Source organism: Malaya genurostris, chromosome 3 (genome assembly GCF_030247185.1).
Source record: "Malaya genurostris strain Urasoe2022 chromosome 3, Malgen_1.1, whole genome shotgun sequence".
NCBI classification, from domain to species: domain Eukaryota; kingdom Metazoa; phylum Arthropoda; class Insecta; order Diptera; family Culicidae; genus Malaya; species Malaya genurostris.
The window spans coordinates 240,002,247-240,021,158 of NC_080572.1; the positions used below are offsets into that span (position 1 = coordinate 240,002,247).

At 39.3% G+C, this 18,912-nt stretch overlaps 1 protein-coding gene across 8 annotated transcripts in view; it reads left to right on the forward strand.

Annotated features, from left to right (window-relative positions):
• The window catches only part of LOC131435793 (four and a half LIM domains protein 2), a 412,903-nt gene that overhangs the window by 269,886 nt on the left and 124,105 nt on the right, over positions 1-18,912 (forward strand). The window contains exons 2-3 of one of the 8 annotated variants that reach the window (XM_058603993.1): positions 12,443-14,028; positions 14,115-15,687. The exons of 5 other annotated variants lie outside the window; for them this stretch is intronic. In XM_058603993.1, coding sequence (XP_058459976.1) covers positions 12,466-14,028; positions 14,115-15,530 — 2,979 coding nt within the window. In that variant the 5' untranslated portion in view covers positions 12,443-12,465 and the 3' untranslated portion in view covers positions 15,531-15,687. Of the gene's footprint in view, positions 1-11,973; positions 14,029-14,114; positions 15,688-18,912 lie in introns of those variants that run through there. 2 more of the 8 variants (XM_058603991.1, XM_058603994.1) reach the window with 2 other exon arrangements.

An 18,912-nucleotide genomic window follows, 5' to 3' on the forward strand; every position in this document is an offset into this window, starting at 1 on the left:
AATCGAATAAAATTCACTAATTTAGTGAGACTACAGGGTCCGGCACTCGAAGTGTAACCAACTTCAGACCGCTCGCGCAGCTGACGCACGGGTATCAGCTCTCTAGAAATTTGCTAAATGACAGTTCGGAGTTGTATTGTTTACAAGCGCAAGAAAGCACTTTGCCAAAAGTGAACGCGAAAAAAAAATCTTGACTTGAGAGAGCGAAGAAGTTGCTTCGTTTGGCCGAAAGCGGTCAATTTCCGAACGTTGTATTTTCTGACGAGAAAATTTTTCTAATTGAGCAATTCGTAAACTCTCAAAACGATAGGGTTTACTTGACCGACCGTTCATACGAGAATTTGAGTCATCGATTGGCCACCAGGAGGCAGCACCCGCAACAGATAATGGTTTGGGCCGCTGTAACCGCAGATGGGCGCTCTCCAATCGTTTTCATCGAGCCTGGCGTCAAGGTAAATGCGACATATTATCGGGAAAGTATTCTGGAGGTTGCTTTGAAGCCGTGGGCAGACAAACATTTCGGTGGCAGACCATGGACGTTTCAGCAGGACTCGGCACCGTCTCACAAAGCTCGAGTGAACCAAGAATGGCTGAAAAACAACGTTCCGAACTTCATCACGTCCACACAATGGCTCTCGAATTCACCAGATGCGAATCCAATGGATTATTCTCTTTGGTCCATTTTGGAGAGCAAAGTCCGAACTAAAAGATACACCAGTCTCGAGGCGCTGAAAAAAGTTATTGTCCGCGAGTGGGCCTAAATACCTGCAAGTCACATTCGGCAACTTGCGATTCGTTTTTTGACCGTCTCAAGGCCATAGTCAAGGCAAAAGGTGGTCATATCGAGCAAAAGTGAATTGATTCTGAATTTTGTATTATTTTTACACATTTTGTACTTTGAATTAAGTAAAAGTAATTTTCCAAACTGAATTTATGGCCTTTTTAATTGGTTACACTTCGAGTGCCGGACCCTGTATAAGTCTTTTAATTTGAACTTTTGTTTATGAAATTCGTTTTGGCCTTCTTCAAGAAAACGATTGAGCTCCTCTTTACCAGATATTTTCGGAATCGGAAGCCAATGTAGCAACAATCATTTAAATTTACCTAAAGGATTGAATTTTGATTTTGAAAATCAGTGTGTAGCCTCGCTTGAGAAATCGTAGTGTGTTCCAAATAAAATTTTTAGGTACATTCCGAACACCGGTAAAACTGAAATAATTGTATCTGATCATCGCCTATTAAGATCTGAAAATCGGATAAATTTACGTGAAAACGACATTTTTACAACCACCCTGTATCTCCTGAACCGAAAGTCCAACGGATCCAACTGAAATACAAGAAGTTTTTATGGCATTAGTTGAATCTTAGAAGGAGGAAATTTCAGTCATGTACGAGAGAAATGAGTGTCATTATTTTGTTTTCGTTGTTCATATCATCCTGTAGTTCCGGAATCAGAAGTCGGATCCAAATGAAATTCAGTGTTTTTTTCAATACTTTCATTCGAAAATTAGACTTATTTGAGAACATCACCAGCAAAAAAATTTGTTGCTGGATTTTAATTTAATTAATTGCAAAACATTGGAAAAAAATTTCTAGTTCTTTTTAAAAGATAGTCGGGATCAATTTTGAAAAAATAAAGTGGGCAAAATGGCTTGCTTTGATATATGCTGCCAACTTCTAATACGATTTCGCGCGAAATTCGTCGATTCGAATCCTACAACTGAAAAAAAATCGACTTTCAAAATTTAAAGTTAATTCACCAAAAAAAACAGCACTTTCAACTTCAATGAAAATTCGTCCTAAGAAAGGTTATTATGTTCCCTTCCAACCGTCAGGGTGAAAAGTGTTTCTAACTAAAACTTTTCCTCGTTCATTATTGATACTTTTTGCAAATATCAGGCAAACAGTATTCTGTGAAATCTGCTCTCAAACTGAGATTTATTCAAATTTTTGGTTGATAATGAATTTCAGTTTAGCAAAGTTTAAAAAAAAAATGGTTTGTTTTTGTCAATTTGTTTTCAGTGTAGGACTCGATATTGAAGTTTGGCAGCGTTTTTTATTGGAAAATTAAACTAATTTAGTTTGAATTAAAACGGTTAAAAAAACCCTTTTTAAACGACAATCTAGATCAAGATTTAAAGGTGGGAGGGGGGTCAAACAATTTTGAAATATCATTTATTATTTTCTTTATATTTTCTTATAGTAAAACATTTGATGAATTTTCTGTGATATTTTCAAGCCCATTGGAACGAAACTCTGGAAGTTATGGACCTTTATCTATTTAGAAGCAAGAGTTCGGTGCACAGGCCCAAGATTTCTACTTCGATTGACTTTAAAACTTGACAAAACATTCTTGAAATGTTTCGTTATAATAAATTATAAAAGAAAAAATATGATTTTTTGAAAATTTTAGACCCTACGGGCTTTCTGGAGTGATTAATTGTTTCCTTCGATTTTATAGACAAAAACCTTTAAACGCGTTTTTCTCGAAAGCAGGTTTCGAAAGTCCGTGTCCATCGTCATTCAAAAACTACTGCACCAATTTTTTTTCAAATTTTGCACACACTTTCTACATATAAAAAACCAGACTCCAACGTTTTCTTTTTCGTTATTCGTTGCCTTGGGGAGGTTTAACAGCTACAAAATGGCGGATTTTTCTTTGAAAAATCGTAGTTTTCACTTTGAACAACCACCAAAAATTAAAAAAAAAATTAAAAATCAAACAGAAACGTTGGGGTCTAGAAAAACTTCTTCTCTAACTATGCTGCGTTCATTTGCTCACTTCTAATTAGTCTGCGCTGAGATACAGTGGACACCGCAAATCATGATTTGTATGAAGCACAAAAATATCTCTTCACCGACGATTGTTCCATGAAAAAATTAAAAAATGTCGTTCGAATGATGCTGTTTATCATTTGAATTTATTTTGTTGAACGATAGTTCTGGAAAAAAAATCGCAAAAATGGTGATTTTTTTCATCGTTTAGACCCCCCACCCCTCCCCCTGATAGTAAAACATTTCAATAATATGCTGTGAAATTTTCAAGCCTATCGGAACAAAGCCCATTAAGTTATGGGCCTTTATCTTTGCTTATCTCATACTGCGAAGAAGTGAGAGCTTGGCACACAGACCCAGAATTTCTGCTTCGATTGACTTAAAAATTTGGCAAAACATTCTTGAAATGTTTCATTCTAACAAATTATAAAAGAAAAAATATGATTTTTTGAAAATGTTAGACCCTAGGGGAGGGCTCCCTTGAGTAATAAATTGTTTCCATTGATTTTATAAAAAAAAAGAAACGCGTTTTTCTCTAAAGTAAGTTTTGAAAGTCCGTGTATTTAAAAGTCCGTGTATCATTAAAAAACTACTGAACCATTTTTTCAAATTTTGCGCACTTTCTACATATAAAAACCAGACCCCTACGTTTTCCTTTTCGTTGTTTGTTACTTTGGGGAGGTTTTACAGTTATAAAATGGCGGATTTTTTCGTGAAAAATCGTAGTTTTCACTTTAAACAACCAACAAAAATAAAAAAAAAATAAAAATAAAAAAAAATGAACAAGAAACGTTGGGGTCCAGAAAAATTTCTACTCTAACTATGCTGCTTTGATTTGTTCACTTTGATTAGTCTGCGCTGAGATACAGTGGACACCGCAAATCATGATTTTTAAGAAGCGTTCTCAAAAATACCTATTCACCGACTTATTTCTCAATATTTTTCCAAGAAAAAATTACAAAATGTTGTTCGAATGATGCTTTTTATCATGCAAAACATTTGAATTTATTTTGTTGAACTATAGTTCTGAAAAAATCCACATAAATGATGATTTTTGTTTCATCATCTAGACCCTACAATACAAATATCAATTTCAGCTAATTGTACTTGCTTATGTCATTCTCAACCACTCATGAGCTGGTCCGAAACTGCATTAACAGTTGCCAGGTCTTGTTCTGGGGAAAATAAACAACACACTTCATTATAAAAACGTTCGCACCTCTATTTGAGCATCTTGCTGAATAATTTTTGACATTTCAATTTAAGGTACACGCTTAAAAATAGTTACTCAAAAATGAGTAAGATCCCACTCATCTATAGAAAAAGTGGAACAACTCTAATTTAGAGTAACTCCTTAGTTACTCAAATTTGAGTTATTCCACTGGAAACGATTTTTGGGTAAAATCTACTCATTTACTGAGTAATGCTTTATTTGCCCATGTGCCAAAAATAGAGTAATTAGTTAAATTCTGAATGAAATTTTCTTCCACATATACCATTTTTTTTTAATTGTTTTTTTTCATAAATACGTTTATTTCTTAAGGCAGTTTACATAAGTTTTTCTTCGCCGTAGCATCACTTTTACATAATATTCTTATCCTAATTTAATTCTAACATAGTCACAACGTTTTGCATTTATTAAAACATATTCTCTTATTACTTAAATATCTTAGGTAACTCGTCATTAATTATGAAATCTACTCGGAAATATTATTTGAACCAAACGATTAACTTCTATAAATTATAAAATAAGCTGTTATTTTCAGACATTTTGTTAATAATTTCATAAACTGTTTCGAGTTTGTTTGTATCATTACATTATTTTTATTCTAATTTAGCTATTGGTTGAACTCATGGACGCAGCTGGGATCAGAACTAAGTCTTGAAAGGGGCCTTTATTAAATTGAAACTCCAGTTTTCTTTATGAAATGATAAATAAGTTTCATATATGAAAGGTCACGACAAGCAAGAATGTCTCGAACTGGGATATTGGATAGTCTACCTTGGGTACGCAAAGAATTTATTAGTTGAGATCTGACATCACGATACTCCACGCATGTCCAAACGACATGATCAATATCTCGATAACCTTCGCCACAAGCACAATGATTAGTCTCGGAGAGCCCAATTCGAAGGAGATGTGCATCTAACGTGTAGTGATTGGACATGAGTCTAGACATCACACGAATGAAATCTCTACTCACATCCAGGCCCCTGAACCATGCCTTTGTCGATATTTTCGGAATAATTGAGTGCATCCACCGACCCAGATCATCTTTATCCCAAGAAGCTTGCCAGCTGGCAAGTGTTCTTTGGCGAGACGAGCTATAGAATTCGTTGAAAGCAATTGGTCTCTCATAAATTTCACCCTCAATAGCACCACGTTTGGCTAAAATATCGGCTCTTTCATTGCCAGGAATGGAGCAATGAGCCGGGACCCAGACTATAGTGATTAGATAATTATTGTTCAATATGTCGTTCAGGCACTGTTTTATTTTGCCCAGGAAAAACGGTTCAGTCTTGCCAGTCATGTTTGAGCGAATGGCTTCAATTGCACTCAGACTATCTGTGAAGAGGAAATAATGGTTTGGAGATAATGTGACGATTACACTCAAACTATAATGAACTGCTGCTAGCTCTGCTATATAAACAGATGCAGGTTCTTGAAGCCTAAATGAGGCCGAAACATTATTGTTGAACATACCAAACCCTGTCGCTTCTTCAATTCGCGATCCGTCCGTGTAAAACATTTTCTCAGAGTCAATATGCCTGAACTTACTTGAAAATATTTTTGGGATTTCCGTCGAACGTAGATGATCCGGGATTCCACGCACTTCGCGCTGCATGGATGTATCGAAAAATAAAGTTGAGTCAGGGACATTTAGGAGGCTGACACGGATAGGAATATATCTTGAAGGGTTGATTTCCTGTGACATATGGTTAAAATATACTGTCATGAATTTTGTTTGAGATCGAAGCTCGACTAGTCGTTCGAAATTATTAATTACCATGGGATTCAGCACCTCACATCTTATTAGCAGGCGTGATGAAAGCTCCCAAAATCGATCTTTTAATGGAAGAACTCCCGCCAGAACTTCAAGACTCATTGTATGTGTCGAATGCATGCACCCTAAAGCAATTCGCAAACAACGATACTGAATTCGCTCCAGTTTGATAATATGAGAGTTTGCAGCGGAACGAAAGCAAACGCATCCATATTCCATCACTGAAAGTATCGTTGTCTGATACAATTTTATTAGATCTTCCGGATGAGCACCCCACCAAGATCCTGTTATTGTTCGAAGAAAATTTACTCTTTGTTGGCATTTTGTTATCAGAAACCTAATGTGTCCTCCCCACGTGCATTTGGAATCGAACCACACCCCGAGGTATTTAAAAGTTAAAACCTGTTGGATCATTCTTCCCATCATATGGAGCTGAAGCTGCGCGGGATCATGCTTTCTTGAAAAGACGACTAACTCTGTTTTCTCCGCAGAGAATTCGATACCAACATGAACAGCCCAAACGGACAAGTTATCTAAGGTATCTTGCAATGGTTTATGCAGATCAATAGCTTTGGGTCCAGTAACTGAAACCACGCCATCATCTGCCAATTGTCTTAGTGTACATGGGGTTACAAGACAGCTGTCAATGTCATTCACGTAAAAATTATAAAGGAGCGGACTGAGGCATGAGCCTTGCGGTAGACCCATGTAGCTAATTCTGAATGTTGTCAAATCGCCGTATGAAAAATGCATGCGTTTCTCTGACAAAAGGTTGTGCAAATAATTATTTATAACCGCTGGGAGTCCATTTTGGTGAAGCTTGTCTGAAAGAACATCAATGGAAACTGAATCAAATGCTCCTTTAATGTCTAAAAATACAGCTGCCATTTGTTGCTTTTGAGCGAAGGCAATTTGGATGTCAGACGAAAGTAATGCAAGGCAATCATTCGTCCCTTTATTTCTACGGAAGCCAAACTGAGTATCTGACAACAAACCGTTCGTCTCGACCCAAGTGTCGAGACGTCGTAGAATAATTTTTTCGAACAATTTTCTGATGCAGGACAACATCGCAATGGGTCTATATGAGTTGTGATTGGAAGCTGGTTTCCCCGGTTTTTGAATGGCGATAACTTTCACTTGTCTCCAGTCAGGTGGAACAATATTTTGCTCAAGAAACTTGTTGAACAATTCCAACAAACGTCTTTTTGCGAGGTTGGGCAGATTCTTCACCAAGTTGAATTTAATTCTGTCCAACCCTGGAGCGTTATTGTTACAAGACAAGAGTGCTATAGAAAATTCCATCATTGAAAATGGGTTATTAATAAAACCATTATTTGGAGGAGATTCCCGTATAATGCTCTGCGTAGGAACAGAATCTGGGCAAACTTTCCTAGCAAAGTCAAATATCCATCGGTTCGAGTATTCATCACTCTCATTGCCCACGGTACGATTCCTCATTCGTCTGGCCGTGTTCCAAAGAGTGCTCATTGAGGTATCTCTTGACAAACCTTCGACAAAATGTCTCCAAAAGCTACATTTTTTGGCTCGAAGTATGCTCTTGTACTTGGTTTCTAAAACCATAAGTTTTTCAAAATTCTGAGGAGTTCCTCCTCCCCGTTTTAGAAACGTCTTGCAAGCATTTTGTTTTGCGAGTTTAGCCTCTGAGCACTCTTTGTCCCACCAGGGGTTGGGAGGCCTTCTGTTAGTCGTTGGCCCAGGAAAGCGTTTAGTTTGGGATTGTTCTGCTGCCTCCAGAATCGAACAAATGAGGAAGTCATATTCTTCAAGTGGAGGGAGCTCTTCCATTGAATTCAAAATACTAGAGATACTACTTTGGTATTTAATCCAGTCGATATTTTTTGTCAAATCATATGGAATACTAGCGGAAGTAGCAATGCAATTGCTACTGCTAATTGAGATGATGATTGGTAAATGATCGCTACCGTGTAAATCAGGCAGTATTTTCCAGGTGCAATCTAGTCGAATTGATGTTGAGCAAAGAGATAGATCTAATGCACTTGGGCGTGCAGGAGGTCTTGGGATCCGTGTCATGCTACCCATATTTAATACCGTCATGCTAAAATTGTCACAAATGTTTTGTATTAAAGATGATCTGCTATCATTGTAAACGGAACCCCACATCATTCCGTGCGAATTTAAATCCCCCAGAATCAATCGTGGAGCAGGAAGGGCTTCAACCATTTCATTAAGCTGTCGCTGTCCAACTTGTGCTTTTGGAGGAATATAAACCGAAGCTATGCAAATATCTTTGCCTTTAATGTTTATTTGGCAAGCAACAACTTCTATACTAGAAGTTGAAGGGATGTTTAATCTATAAAAGGAATAGCATTTCTTAATTCCCAAAAGCACTCCACCATACGGAGAGTCTCTATCGAGACGTATAATGTTAAAATCATTAAAATTTAAAGCTATGTTTGAAGTAAGCCATGTTTCGCATAAAGCAAATACATCACATTTTTGACTATGCAATAATATTTTAAATGAATCAAGTTTTGGCATGATGCTTCGACAATTCCACTGCAGGACAGTGATTGAATCATTTGCGACGGGTGATAAATTATCCATCAAAAGATACAAAACCTGAGACAATTGGCCATTGAGCTGATAACTGCTTCAAAAAGGTTCTAGCTATTGGAAGGAATGCCATTATGAGGGTCTTTAAGGGTTCAGATATATTGAATGCTGAGAAAATCCATTCAACAATTTCCGAAAACTTCATTAATCCTGTTGGTGGCTGTGAAATGGAGCCCACTGGATTATTATCTTTTTCTGTACTAGATCCTGGATTGGTTTGTGAATTTGACAAACCAGGAGGCACAGTCTTTGGTTTTGACTTTTTTTGTTTAACACGGGGATCTTTTTTTGAAGATGAAATTTTAGGTGTCTTTTTTGGTAATTTGGAGGAAGACTTCTTTCTCTTAACTGACCCTTGGGTAGTGATAAACGAATTACCTTCACTATTTTCGTCAGAGTCAGAGTTCTCTGGTTCCTCTAGATTTGAAAACCCGTTTTCGGTTTCCAAAGGGGGGACATCAATGACCGTTTTAAGCATTTCTGCATATGTGCGCTTAGACCGTGCTTTTAAAGAAAGCTTAATTTTGTCTTTGTGCACTTTAAATGCAGTGCATACTGAAATATCCTCATGAGGACTTTCCCCACAATAAATACATTTTTCAATTTCCTTGTTGCAATCATTATCTTTATGAGGCCCTTCACACTTAATACATTTTGGTTTATTACTACAGTAAGTAGCTGTGTGGCCGAATTTTTTGCAGTTCGTACAATTCATTACATTTGGAACAAAAAGCCGAACAGGGAGGCGAATTTTATCGACATAGACATGGGACGGCAACGCAGACCCGGCAAATGTCACTCGAAACGAGTCTGATGGGCGATAAACTTTTTTTTCCTCTTCATGAACTACTGAGTACAGTTGTTTGCACTCCAGTATTTTCACACCCTCAAGCATAGAGTTCTTGAAACGACCAACACCATGCTTGAGTAAATCATCTACCGAAAGACTCACTTCGGTAACAACACCGTCAATTTCGACATCTTTGGAGGGTATGTAAACTTTATACTCTTTATTGAAATGTTCCGAAGAGACAATATCATTCGCGTGTTTCAAATTATTTACCACAACACGAATTTTATCGTTATTTACTTTTATGATCTCTTTGATTGAAGAGTATCGTGATGTCAAACCTTTATTAATTTGAAAAATGTTTAATGGCTTTGATATACGTCTAAAAAAGACTATCCAAGGCCCAGAAGAGCTCTCCTGATATTTTTTCGTTCGTGGGGGTATCGGATTCATGCTAGGATTTACGTCCATGGATTCATCCATTACATTAAAATTTTTAACTAAACTTTAAAATAAAATTTGAAACCAACACTACACAGTACTCAATCAAAAGGAAAAGAAAAAACTTCTACCTTGAAATTGTTGTCTATCTCCGTTGCACTGCCGTGTAGATCCTCGTTGCTCTAGATGTTCTTGTTGGATGTATCTGGACGTTGATACAATGCTGAAGCTCACTGTAGCGATAGAATATGATGTGATGCTACTGCTACCTGACATCCAGCACCACTCGAATTCCGATTTGCTTTCGTCTTCGCCAGCTGTAACCAGCGCAGGTCACCGGTGTATACCTGCGTGTTGTATGGCAGTGGAAAGACCGAGTTGTCTTGTCTGCTTCTTCCTAGTGCTCCGCACCGATATGCTTCTGCACCGAAGTGCCTTCGCACCGGTGTGCCTTTGCACTCTCCTGCTTCTATGTGCCTTTGCACTCTTCCTCTTCGATGTGCCTTTGCACTCTCCTGCTCAGCACTTGTGGCTGTATATTGCGGCCTGGGTAGAGTTTGGGAAACGCCCTTTGTTGTTTCCTTCACCAGCTTGGCCCAGCACTAGGGCTCTCTTATGCAGCACGACTATACGTTTTAACGGCTGCTGCCAACAGGTTTCTACCTGTACTTCAACCGTTGTCGTATTTAACGCGTGTAAACCAACCAGCGTTATTAAACTGTACGCCTCTATACACAACCTTCTCGGTTGAACGGCTATTACTGAATGATTTTTTTTTTTTTTTTTTTTTTTTTTTTTTAAATTGTATTGTATTAAAATTTTAAGTAATTGACACGCAATACATAAAATAATCATACTGTGTTTATTTATTATTCCGTTTACAATTGATTCTAACCCCGAGATATCATATCAAGTGGCGATCGCTTGGAGTAGTGTGTCAATCGTAGCTTAACACACATGTCAGTACTGCTCAGACACCAATCAGACACTTGTTCCTCATAAATAACTTGAGCATATTTGTTTCCATTCTGAAGCACAGTACGAATCCCTTCTGGACACAATAACTGCGTCGATGGCACAACCAAGAGGACAGTGGTTTTTGCAGACACAACACCGTTTGTGTTAAGCGACTCATGAAATAGCGACTCTTGAAATACGCGATCTCACTAACAAAAAATAGAACCTGTTGCTACAAATGGTTATTACAACTTTTAGACTGATCTTGCGAATAGTAACATAAAACGAGTTTTTGCGTTAAACTCCAATTTAGAGTAAGAGTTACTCATTATTATTGATGGTAACTACTCAATTTTTGACGTTTCCATGTATCATTTGAAAATGAGTAACTAGTACTCAAACTCTGAGTAACTTTTTCTAAGCGTGTACACGTCAGCGCTGTCAACTATACCGATTTTTGGAGTCGATACAGAAGTACAGATATGCTCTCTTAAAATACCGATTTTTGATTTTTCGTAGAGATAAATACCGATTTAAAAAAATTTGTGTTTTGTTGCATAGAGTTCAACCGGGTGGTGCGACCTTTAAACTTTTGTTTTTCTCAAAACCAGTCCGCCCTCAATACATTTTTCGAGATAGATGTGGTACAAATGTATTTTTACGATAAATACTGATATTTAAAACAAAATAGTTGGCAGCTCGGGTGCACGTTGAATCCATTTTATCGAAGATTTTCGAATTAGTAACATTTTGTTTGGCACGATAGTGGGTTACTGTTATGTCTTATGGCATTAGTCCGAGTGCTCAATATTGGTATATAATATATTTGTTTGCATAATAGAGACAATAATACACAATAATAAATGCTCTCGAAAAACAGCTGTCACTATTCCGCACGGACACAGGGATCACAGTAGGCGGTCTAGAAGGAAATTGGCTTCATAGCCTTTACTGATCTCTTTGAGAAAAATTTGTTTGCTCATAGCCTGCTATGAGTATAACGTAAGCAATCAATCGTCACTTTTGTCACCTTAGTGCTCTGAAACTGCTCACGGCTTTTTTTTGTTGGATGCAATACACGGCATCCTTTTCTGTCATGCACCGGTGCGATTCATGCTCCGTCTGTAGCGTTCTGTTTATGCTTCTACTCCTTTTATTTTCGGTTTGTTTTCCCACAAAAAAGTAGTTCAACCTCGTACTTGACATTCGCGACTAAACACGATCTTCTCGTCGGAAAACATTACCTACAGAATCGAGCTGTGAATCATCGATCGGAAAGCAATTACATGATCAACAAAACGCGTGCCAAAATGCTGTTGTTCTTTGTTCCCCCGGTCCGTCGCCGCCTAAAGCCCTTCCCGACTAAAAGGTAAATCCTTTCAGCTACCGGCAGACGGTACTCGACTCAAATAAATGTCAGTCGGCAGCTGTTCGTCTTATAGTTGTAGTCTTGTTTTTTTTTGTGCTCGTTGTGTTTGATCGAAATCGATTCGTTTTTTCGCCGTATCAGTAACACTTCATCTGAGTTCAATCGATCGTAGTCCGAACCGATTAGTTCATTTTTGTCATCGGTCCGGGTAATTAGCTTCGCTTGCTCATTGATCCCCGGCTGACATTTACCTTCCTGACCAAGTTGATACAAAACTCAATTGGAAAGTTCTGTTTGGAAACGCGCGGAGGATAACCGCTCAGACAGCATGAAAACCAGCCCCAATCTACAACTGTGACCGTGGGCGTTTACGCGGGAGCGGAAATCATTGTGTTGAAAAGGCGCGAGTGACGATTGTGCAACCACTGATTGGTGTTACATAACTGGAAAATTGAGATTTTCACGGTGTAGCTTCCTCCAATCGCACTAAAATGGGTGTCTTTTTGTCAGTTCTAGTGGCCAGCGTTGGTGTGATGGATTTAGTCAACTGTTTAGCTTACATTTCGGATCAATTTTCTACCAGAACGACCGCGATCGATGAAGACCTTGAACGATATCGTAGACTGCTGAAGGAGAAGCTCGATGATGCACCGAAAGGTGCCAGAGACGGACTAACCTACGCACAAGACGGTGTTGTTTACAAAGATGGTTACCGTGTGGAGAGGTTCGATGAAGCAAGACTGGACCAGTTAAATGTGAAGATCCGAGAGTTGGAGCGAAAAAGTCACGAAAAAGACGAAAGATTAGACCAGTTGAACGTACAACTGCAGGAGCTGGAACGAAAATCTGCCGAACGAGAGATTGTCATCGAAGAAATTCGATCTAGATCGTTAAGCCGAGCGATTAGTCCGGATCCGACTTCTTCGCGAGGTTCCACTGTCTTGCGGGACATTCCGAAAATCCTGCTAGACGATGAAGATTCACGGGCTAGCTCGAAAAAATTCCGACCCATCTACCGTGACGATGAACTCAGGCGAACCATCAAGAAGCGTTCGGTTTCGTCCAATGTTTCCGACGATCGTTCGGAAGAATTGGAAGCACTAACCCGACTCGAAGATGACGAGGCGACGCAGATGGAAGATTATGAACCGTTGGTGTACAGCCGGAATGACTATCAAGATCCAAGTTCTTCAAAAAACAAAATCAGCCCTATCCAAGAACTTTGTGCAATGCACGAAAACGAATATCAGCAACGAAAAACGGAATCACCATCCGAATCTGTAGTGGTAGCTACCGGGTTGGATGTTGAAGAAGATGATAGATTGGAGCAACTAAATCAGAGGTTACACTCGAAGAGCGCTTCTCCGGAATCGACTCCGGAGGAAGCGTCTCTGACAAGCAGTGATGATGAGCATAGCCAAATTCTGTCACCATCCAATGTTCCCAATGATCATTTCGAAGATCTTGGTGCGCTAGCCCAACAGGAAGAAGTTTCTGTCATCCACAAAAACGAAGAGCCACGAAGAATGACAGAATCACCATCGAAGTCTCTGACGGAACCTGACAGCGATGACGCGGAGGAAAAGGAAATAATTAATTGGTCCAATTCTAGGAACACCCTTCCTGAAATACCCAATTTAACAAAAGAACTCTTACTAACAACCAGCGAATCTGTTCCATCGAATCTAAGTTCCCGTTCCGGCAGTCCGGACCCTGATCATCCTGCACTGAAAAGGACCAGGAAAAAAAGTGATCTGACTGCACTTCTCCTTGAAGAAGAACGTAGAACCCAAGCGTTCCGGGAGGTGATCATCCAAACCGAAGAATATGACTCGGAAGCATCCGAGCGTTCGGAGCTTCAACAATCCAAATCATTGACACCTAGTATTAACAATTTTTTGAATAACGAACGAGCAAGCTCAGCAGGTCAGCTACAATCTCCGATTTCGGATAAATCTAATTCGTCTACTTCCGAACACGAAAGTCAACAATCGTCGATAGCCTCAATTCCACCGAGCGATTCGAGAGAGCCTACCATATCTCCCGTACCGATCGTTTCGTTAGGATCTGCTGCTTTAAACGCCTCGTCAAATGCAGTGAGTACTCACGTCCCAAATTCCCATCCCTTCCCTTCGCTCGATAGGTTAGAATTAATCATGAATTATCTTATTTCGAATTTTAGGATGGTTCTGTCGAAGGCGTCCCTGCTCGATCCGATGAAGATCGGTCCATATCCTCCCCTGCCGTCCCGGCTGATCGAAATGTAAGTAAGGACGAAAGTGTTTCTCTTGCATCACTCGATAGTTCTTCCGGTAGTCTAGAATTGCATGTTGACCACACACCCGTGCGACCTGTGCTTTCGCCAACAGAAAAACAGCCGTCGTTCAAGACTACAGCAACCGATCTTGGCGCTGGTGGTGCCGACCGGAAGGGCTCCCAGAGTCCTTCCGTAGCTGGAGGAAAACCGAGCCCACGCAGACGTTTTCGCACACGGAAACGAGAGGCTCGCAGTGTAACTCCCATCGAATTCAATCAAACATTCATGGAACAATTCAGCGAACAGCGAATATCTGTGTCTCCAACCGAACTGGAAGATTACATCAATAGTTTGGACGAGATTAAAATAGATCCACCGAAACCGGTGACACCGAATTATTTCCTACCATCGACTCCCATTTCGTCTGGCATTCCAAGCTTGCTAATAACCGACGAAAGAGGAGATGATGCTCGCTTTCATGACACTCTGTCGAAAAATGCGTTCTATGGAGAGAGAAACGCATCGCCGATTCGAATCTTGAACCATCGAGTTAACTACGTTGAATGGATTAAAAAATTCCCGGAAAACATGACCAGTCATCTGGAACTGGAAGACTACGACAGTGATGACGAAGAAGTTGAAAACATTATAAATGGATCCAGCTTAGATTCGGAACGTAACGACCGTAACCGTTCAGATAATATCGAAATCATTGAGGACAGACTGAAGTCAACTCCAGAACCTTCACCTGTTGAAGAATTACCGATAGAACAATCTAAGGAAGACGAACTCAGCGTAGATGCTGCTCCAATATCTCAACACTCCGACGCATCTCTGTCTTCCGGTTCATTACCGGACGTGACCTCCGTCGATGCATTAGTTTCACCGCTACCCAACTCCATCCCTTCTCCTACCACCCACTTCACACCGATACACTCACCGAACCTCTCCCTGAACGCATCAACACCGGACTCACTGTCTCTGTCACCGCGATCACTCCCGAAACTTATCATACCGTCTCACTCTCCAACCCCATCTCCTATCCCGAGAGGTCTGACACCCGACGAAATGATCTACGAAATCGGTCACCTCGATGGACTTATCTTCGCAACCAAAAGCCCATCACCATCGCCGGTACCTCAAACTGTACTTACGCCGGAGGAACTGGCTTACGATATTGGGAATCTCGGTGGGCTGATTCTGGGACCACCAAGTCGATCGGCATCTCCCCGGCCGGCGTCGCCATCGCCAACTCCAGGATCGTCGCTGTCGTCTCCATGGACCTCACTATCCTATACCGGATCCGGGCCGGACAGTACAAACTCAAACGCAAACAGTTAATCTTTTCCTCGCAGTGGCTTTAGCTTCTCACTCCCTCCTCCTAACATAACTTCTTTCGTGTGAGATTAGAGGAAGCGAAACACAGCAATACAAAACACACTAAACACGCAATCCGTTGTATTCGTTTGTTAATAAATCGTTTTTTTATATCACTAAATACAGTTGCTTTTTTTTTCTTTGATCTATCGACCTACCTACTTTTGATCGAGTCGCATTTCGACAGACCTTGCCTGTTCTCCGGAGCTGACTCTTCATAATCACCCAGAATTTTACTATTAGGCAAAGCTCTGACGAGTTTTGTGGTTTTACCTTCTCCGATACAAAAACAACATCTTCTATCTTGTTCCAATTCACCGAGTTTGTGTATTGGCACGATGCCGAATCCCGTCAAGTCAGAGTGTCACCTTCGTGGGACCAGAGGATAGGTAGCAGGCGCTTTCGGAGGCATTCTTCTTTATATTGAAAGTGCCGGTCGGTATGTACGGCTTACTGAGTTTTCCGCACGCACAGATCGCCTGCCACATCAAGTATTTCTCGAAGAATTGGTCGACTTTCTTTTTTCGGAACATCCAGGTGGTACTTGTCGACGAAAAAATTCAGGCCAGAGACCTGCTTAGTGACTGATTTAATGATCGTCTTATCGTCTATTGTGATGTATTTCGGTCACATCAACCGCTTGCGATAAAGCTTCTTGATATGATTTGGCGCCTCCTTTGCCCTGAAGGCACAAAGCCCATCCGGATTCACCGCCTGCTGGACAATTCGGACAGAAGAACTGAAGTTCTTGGCTACGCCCCGAATCGAAAGGTTCGGCTTGCATTTGAAATAATTCTCCACCTGCCTTGCGTTCACGAAATTCCAATTTTTCCGCTACCAATTTACCGCGGGGTCTCGTTGAAGGATTTTACAACCTGGGACACGGTCGAATGGTTGAGTCCCAGTTGTTTCGTGATCCACCTGTAGCACTGGTCTGGATTTCCCACGACCGCGACCATAATTTTTGTCAAACTATTTCTTACTTGGAAATCATTTCGATAATCACGTGGCAGATTGCGTCAGAATTTAACACATATAAACATTACACTCTAAACTAGTTTTAACAAAAATTCCATGAATTTTTATTCATGCAATAAAAAAGTTTTACACAAATGAAAGGGCTCCTTGTCTCCAGTACAGTCTTTAATTACAAAATCCTTTTAATCGTTAAGTTTTTAACTCTTTACGTGAAATGATTCCCATAACCTTTAGTTTCATCAGAATCAATTGGGGTTGCGTTATTGATCAGTAGATATTGAGGTATTCAACATTACCCAAATTAACCATTAAAGTTTATTGTTTTCAAGTGGCCATTCTAAAATTTACCTCAGAAAAACATTTTCACAGAAATAATAATAAATACGAGCATCATTAAAATTTATTTTAAGCAGAATAACACAGCATTCAATAAGTCGTGTGACTCACAAGGAAAAGCCCTTTTTGTCTTTATCATATAGAAAGGCTATGCAATCACTGTGAGGACCGACTTTTGAACGACATATACCATTCGATTCAGTTCGTCGAGATTACAAAATGTCTGTGTAAATAAAAGATCTTGAAATTCTCAATAAAATCATCGAAAAGTTAACTACCGATTCCAGTATTACAGCGCGATAAGCGAAAAAATTTCGAATGAATGAAGATTTTTCGAAAGTGATGGCGAAAGTTTACAAAATTTACAGGTAAATTCATCTAGTTGGCAGACCTGGTTAGTCAGTGGATATATAAATCTACTTTTGGGATTACTAGTGCCACCAGTAATAATTAAGAAAAGTTCCAAAAATAGAATTGACTTCGATTTCTCAGCAATGGTTACACCGATTTTCACAAATCATGATTCAAATTGGAAGCGTCATAAAAAATGCTGTACAATTTCATCCAGATCCGACTTCCGGTTCCAAAATTTTAGGGCGTTGAGTAACAAAACCTTCAAAGTGTCATACAAAATGATGCAAAACCGGTACGCATCGGTACGTACTGGTACGGAAGAAGAAAACACCACCGCCTAGCACACATCGTGCTTCGTTTAATTCTGTATATCGTGCAGTATTGCCACATGTAAATCTATATTAACTTGACATAACTGTTTGAAAATTGAAAAGGTTTTAGAAGTTTCTATTAGAATAAAATTTTTGATTTCATTCAAGTTTGAAAGAAAAAATAAGTAATATGAGAAAGGCATCATTACACCACTAGGCGGATTTAAAAGAAGATTTATTTTGTAAAAAATAGATTTTTATTAATCAATGTAATCATCTCCTTCAAGAGCCATACAATCATTCCAATGCCTTTCTAACATCTCGATGTCGTGCTTGTAGAATGATTTGATTTTTTTTTCGTTTGTCCTTGACTTTTGCATTCAAACAGTCTAACAAGGCTATGTAGTGTTCGCTATTGAGTGTTTTACCTTTCTCAAGATAGTCGCTGAAGCTAATACCATGTGCCTCCCAAAATACTGAAGCCATAATCTTCCCAGCTGACTGTTGTGTCTTTGGATGCTCCGGACGTTTTTCACCGGATGCAATTCACTCAGATGATGATCATTTGAATTCTTCCGGAGTGAAGTAATGGATCCATGTTTCAACCATTGTTCCATATTGATGCAAAAAAATCTGATTCATTACTTGTGAATATTACCAAACACTACTTTGAATCATCACCACGCTGTTGTTTTTTATCGACTGTGAGTAAAAGCGGCACCCTGTTTGGAAAGAAATTTCTCGTGGTCAAATGTTCATGCATAATTGTAAACATTCTATCTTTCAACGATTTGTGTTTTAGTCTTTGTTGAGACGTAGAACCGCCTTGAGCTAGTTGAAAATATGATCAGTATCCCGTCTCTGCGGTAACATTTTCGCGGTTTTCATTACATAATTGCATTCGCATGTCAATTTTCCAATCTGATTCCCCGTTAGATACTGATCATATTTAACACTATCTTTTAACATCTTTACGGCCTCAGCTATCAAACGCGATTCCAGATAACGCTTTTGAAGCCTATGTTGAGCTTGTACAGTATTTTGTTTCATCAAAGAGCAATAGTAAATTAACACTTGAAATTGTTTTGAATTCATTGTTTTGAGAAGTACAAACGTAGCTTCACCTAAATTTTTCGTTGTATAAACTCATTATCGGGACACTTGATGAAGCAAAAGTTCAGTTTGTTTAGTGCGAACTTGTGTTGGTTCGATTGACCTCATTCGGGTTCTCACATGATTCAGAATATACATTTTAAAAACAAATCAACATCTTTAAACAGCATTTGAAACCAAGAAAACTTTAAACATTAATTAGCGAAAAACTTTCAATTATAGCATTGATGATGAATCACCACACGAGAAAAGGT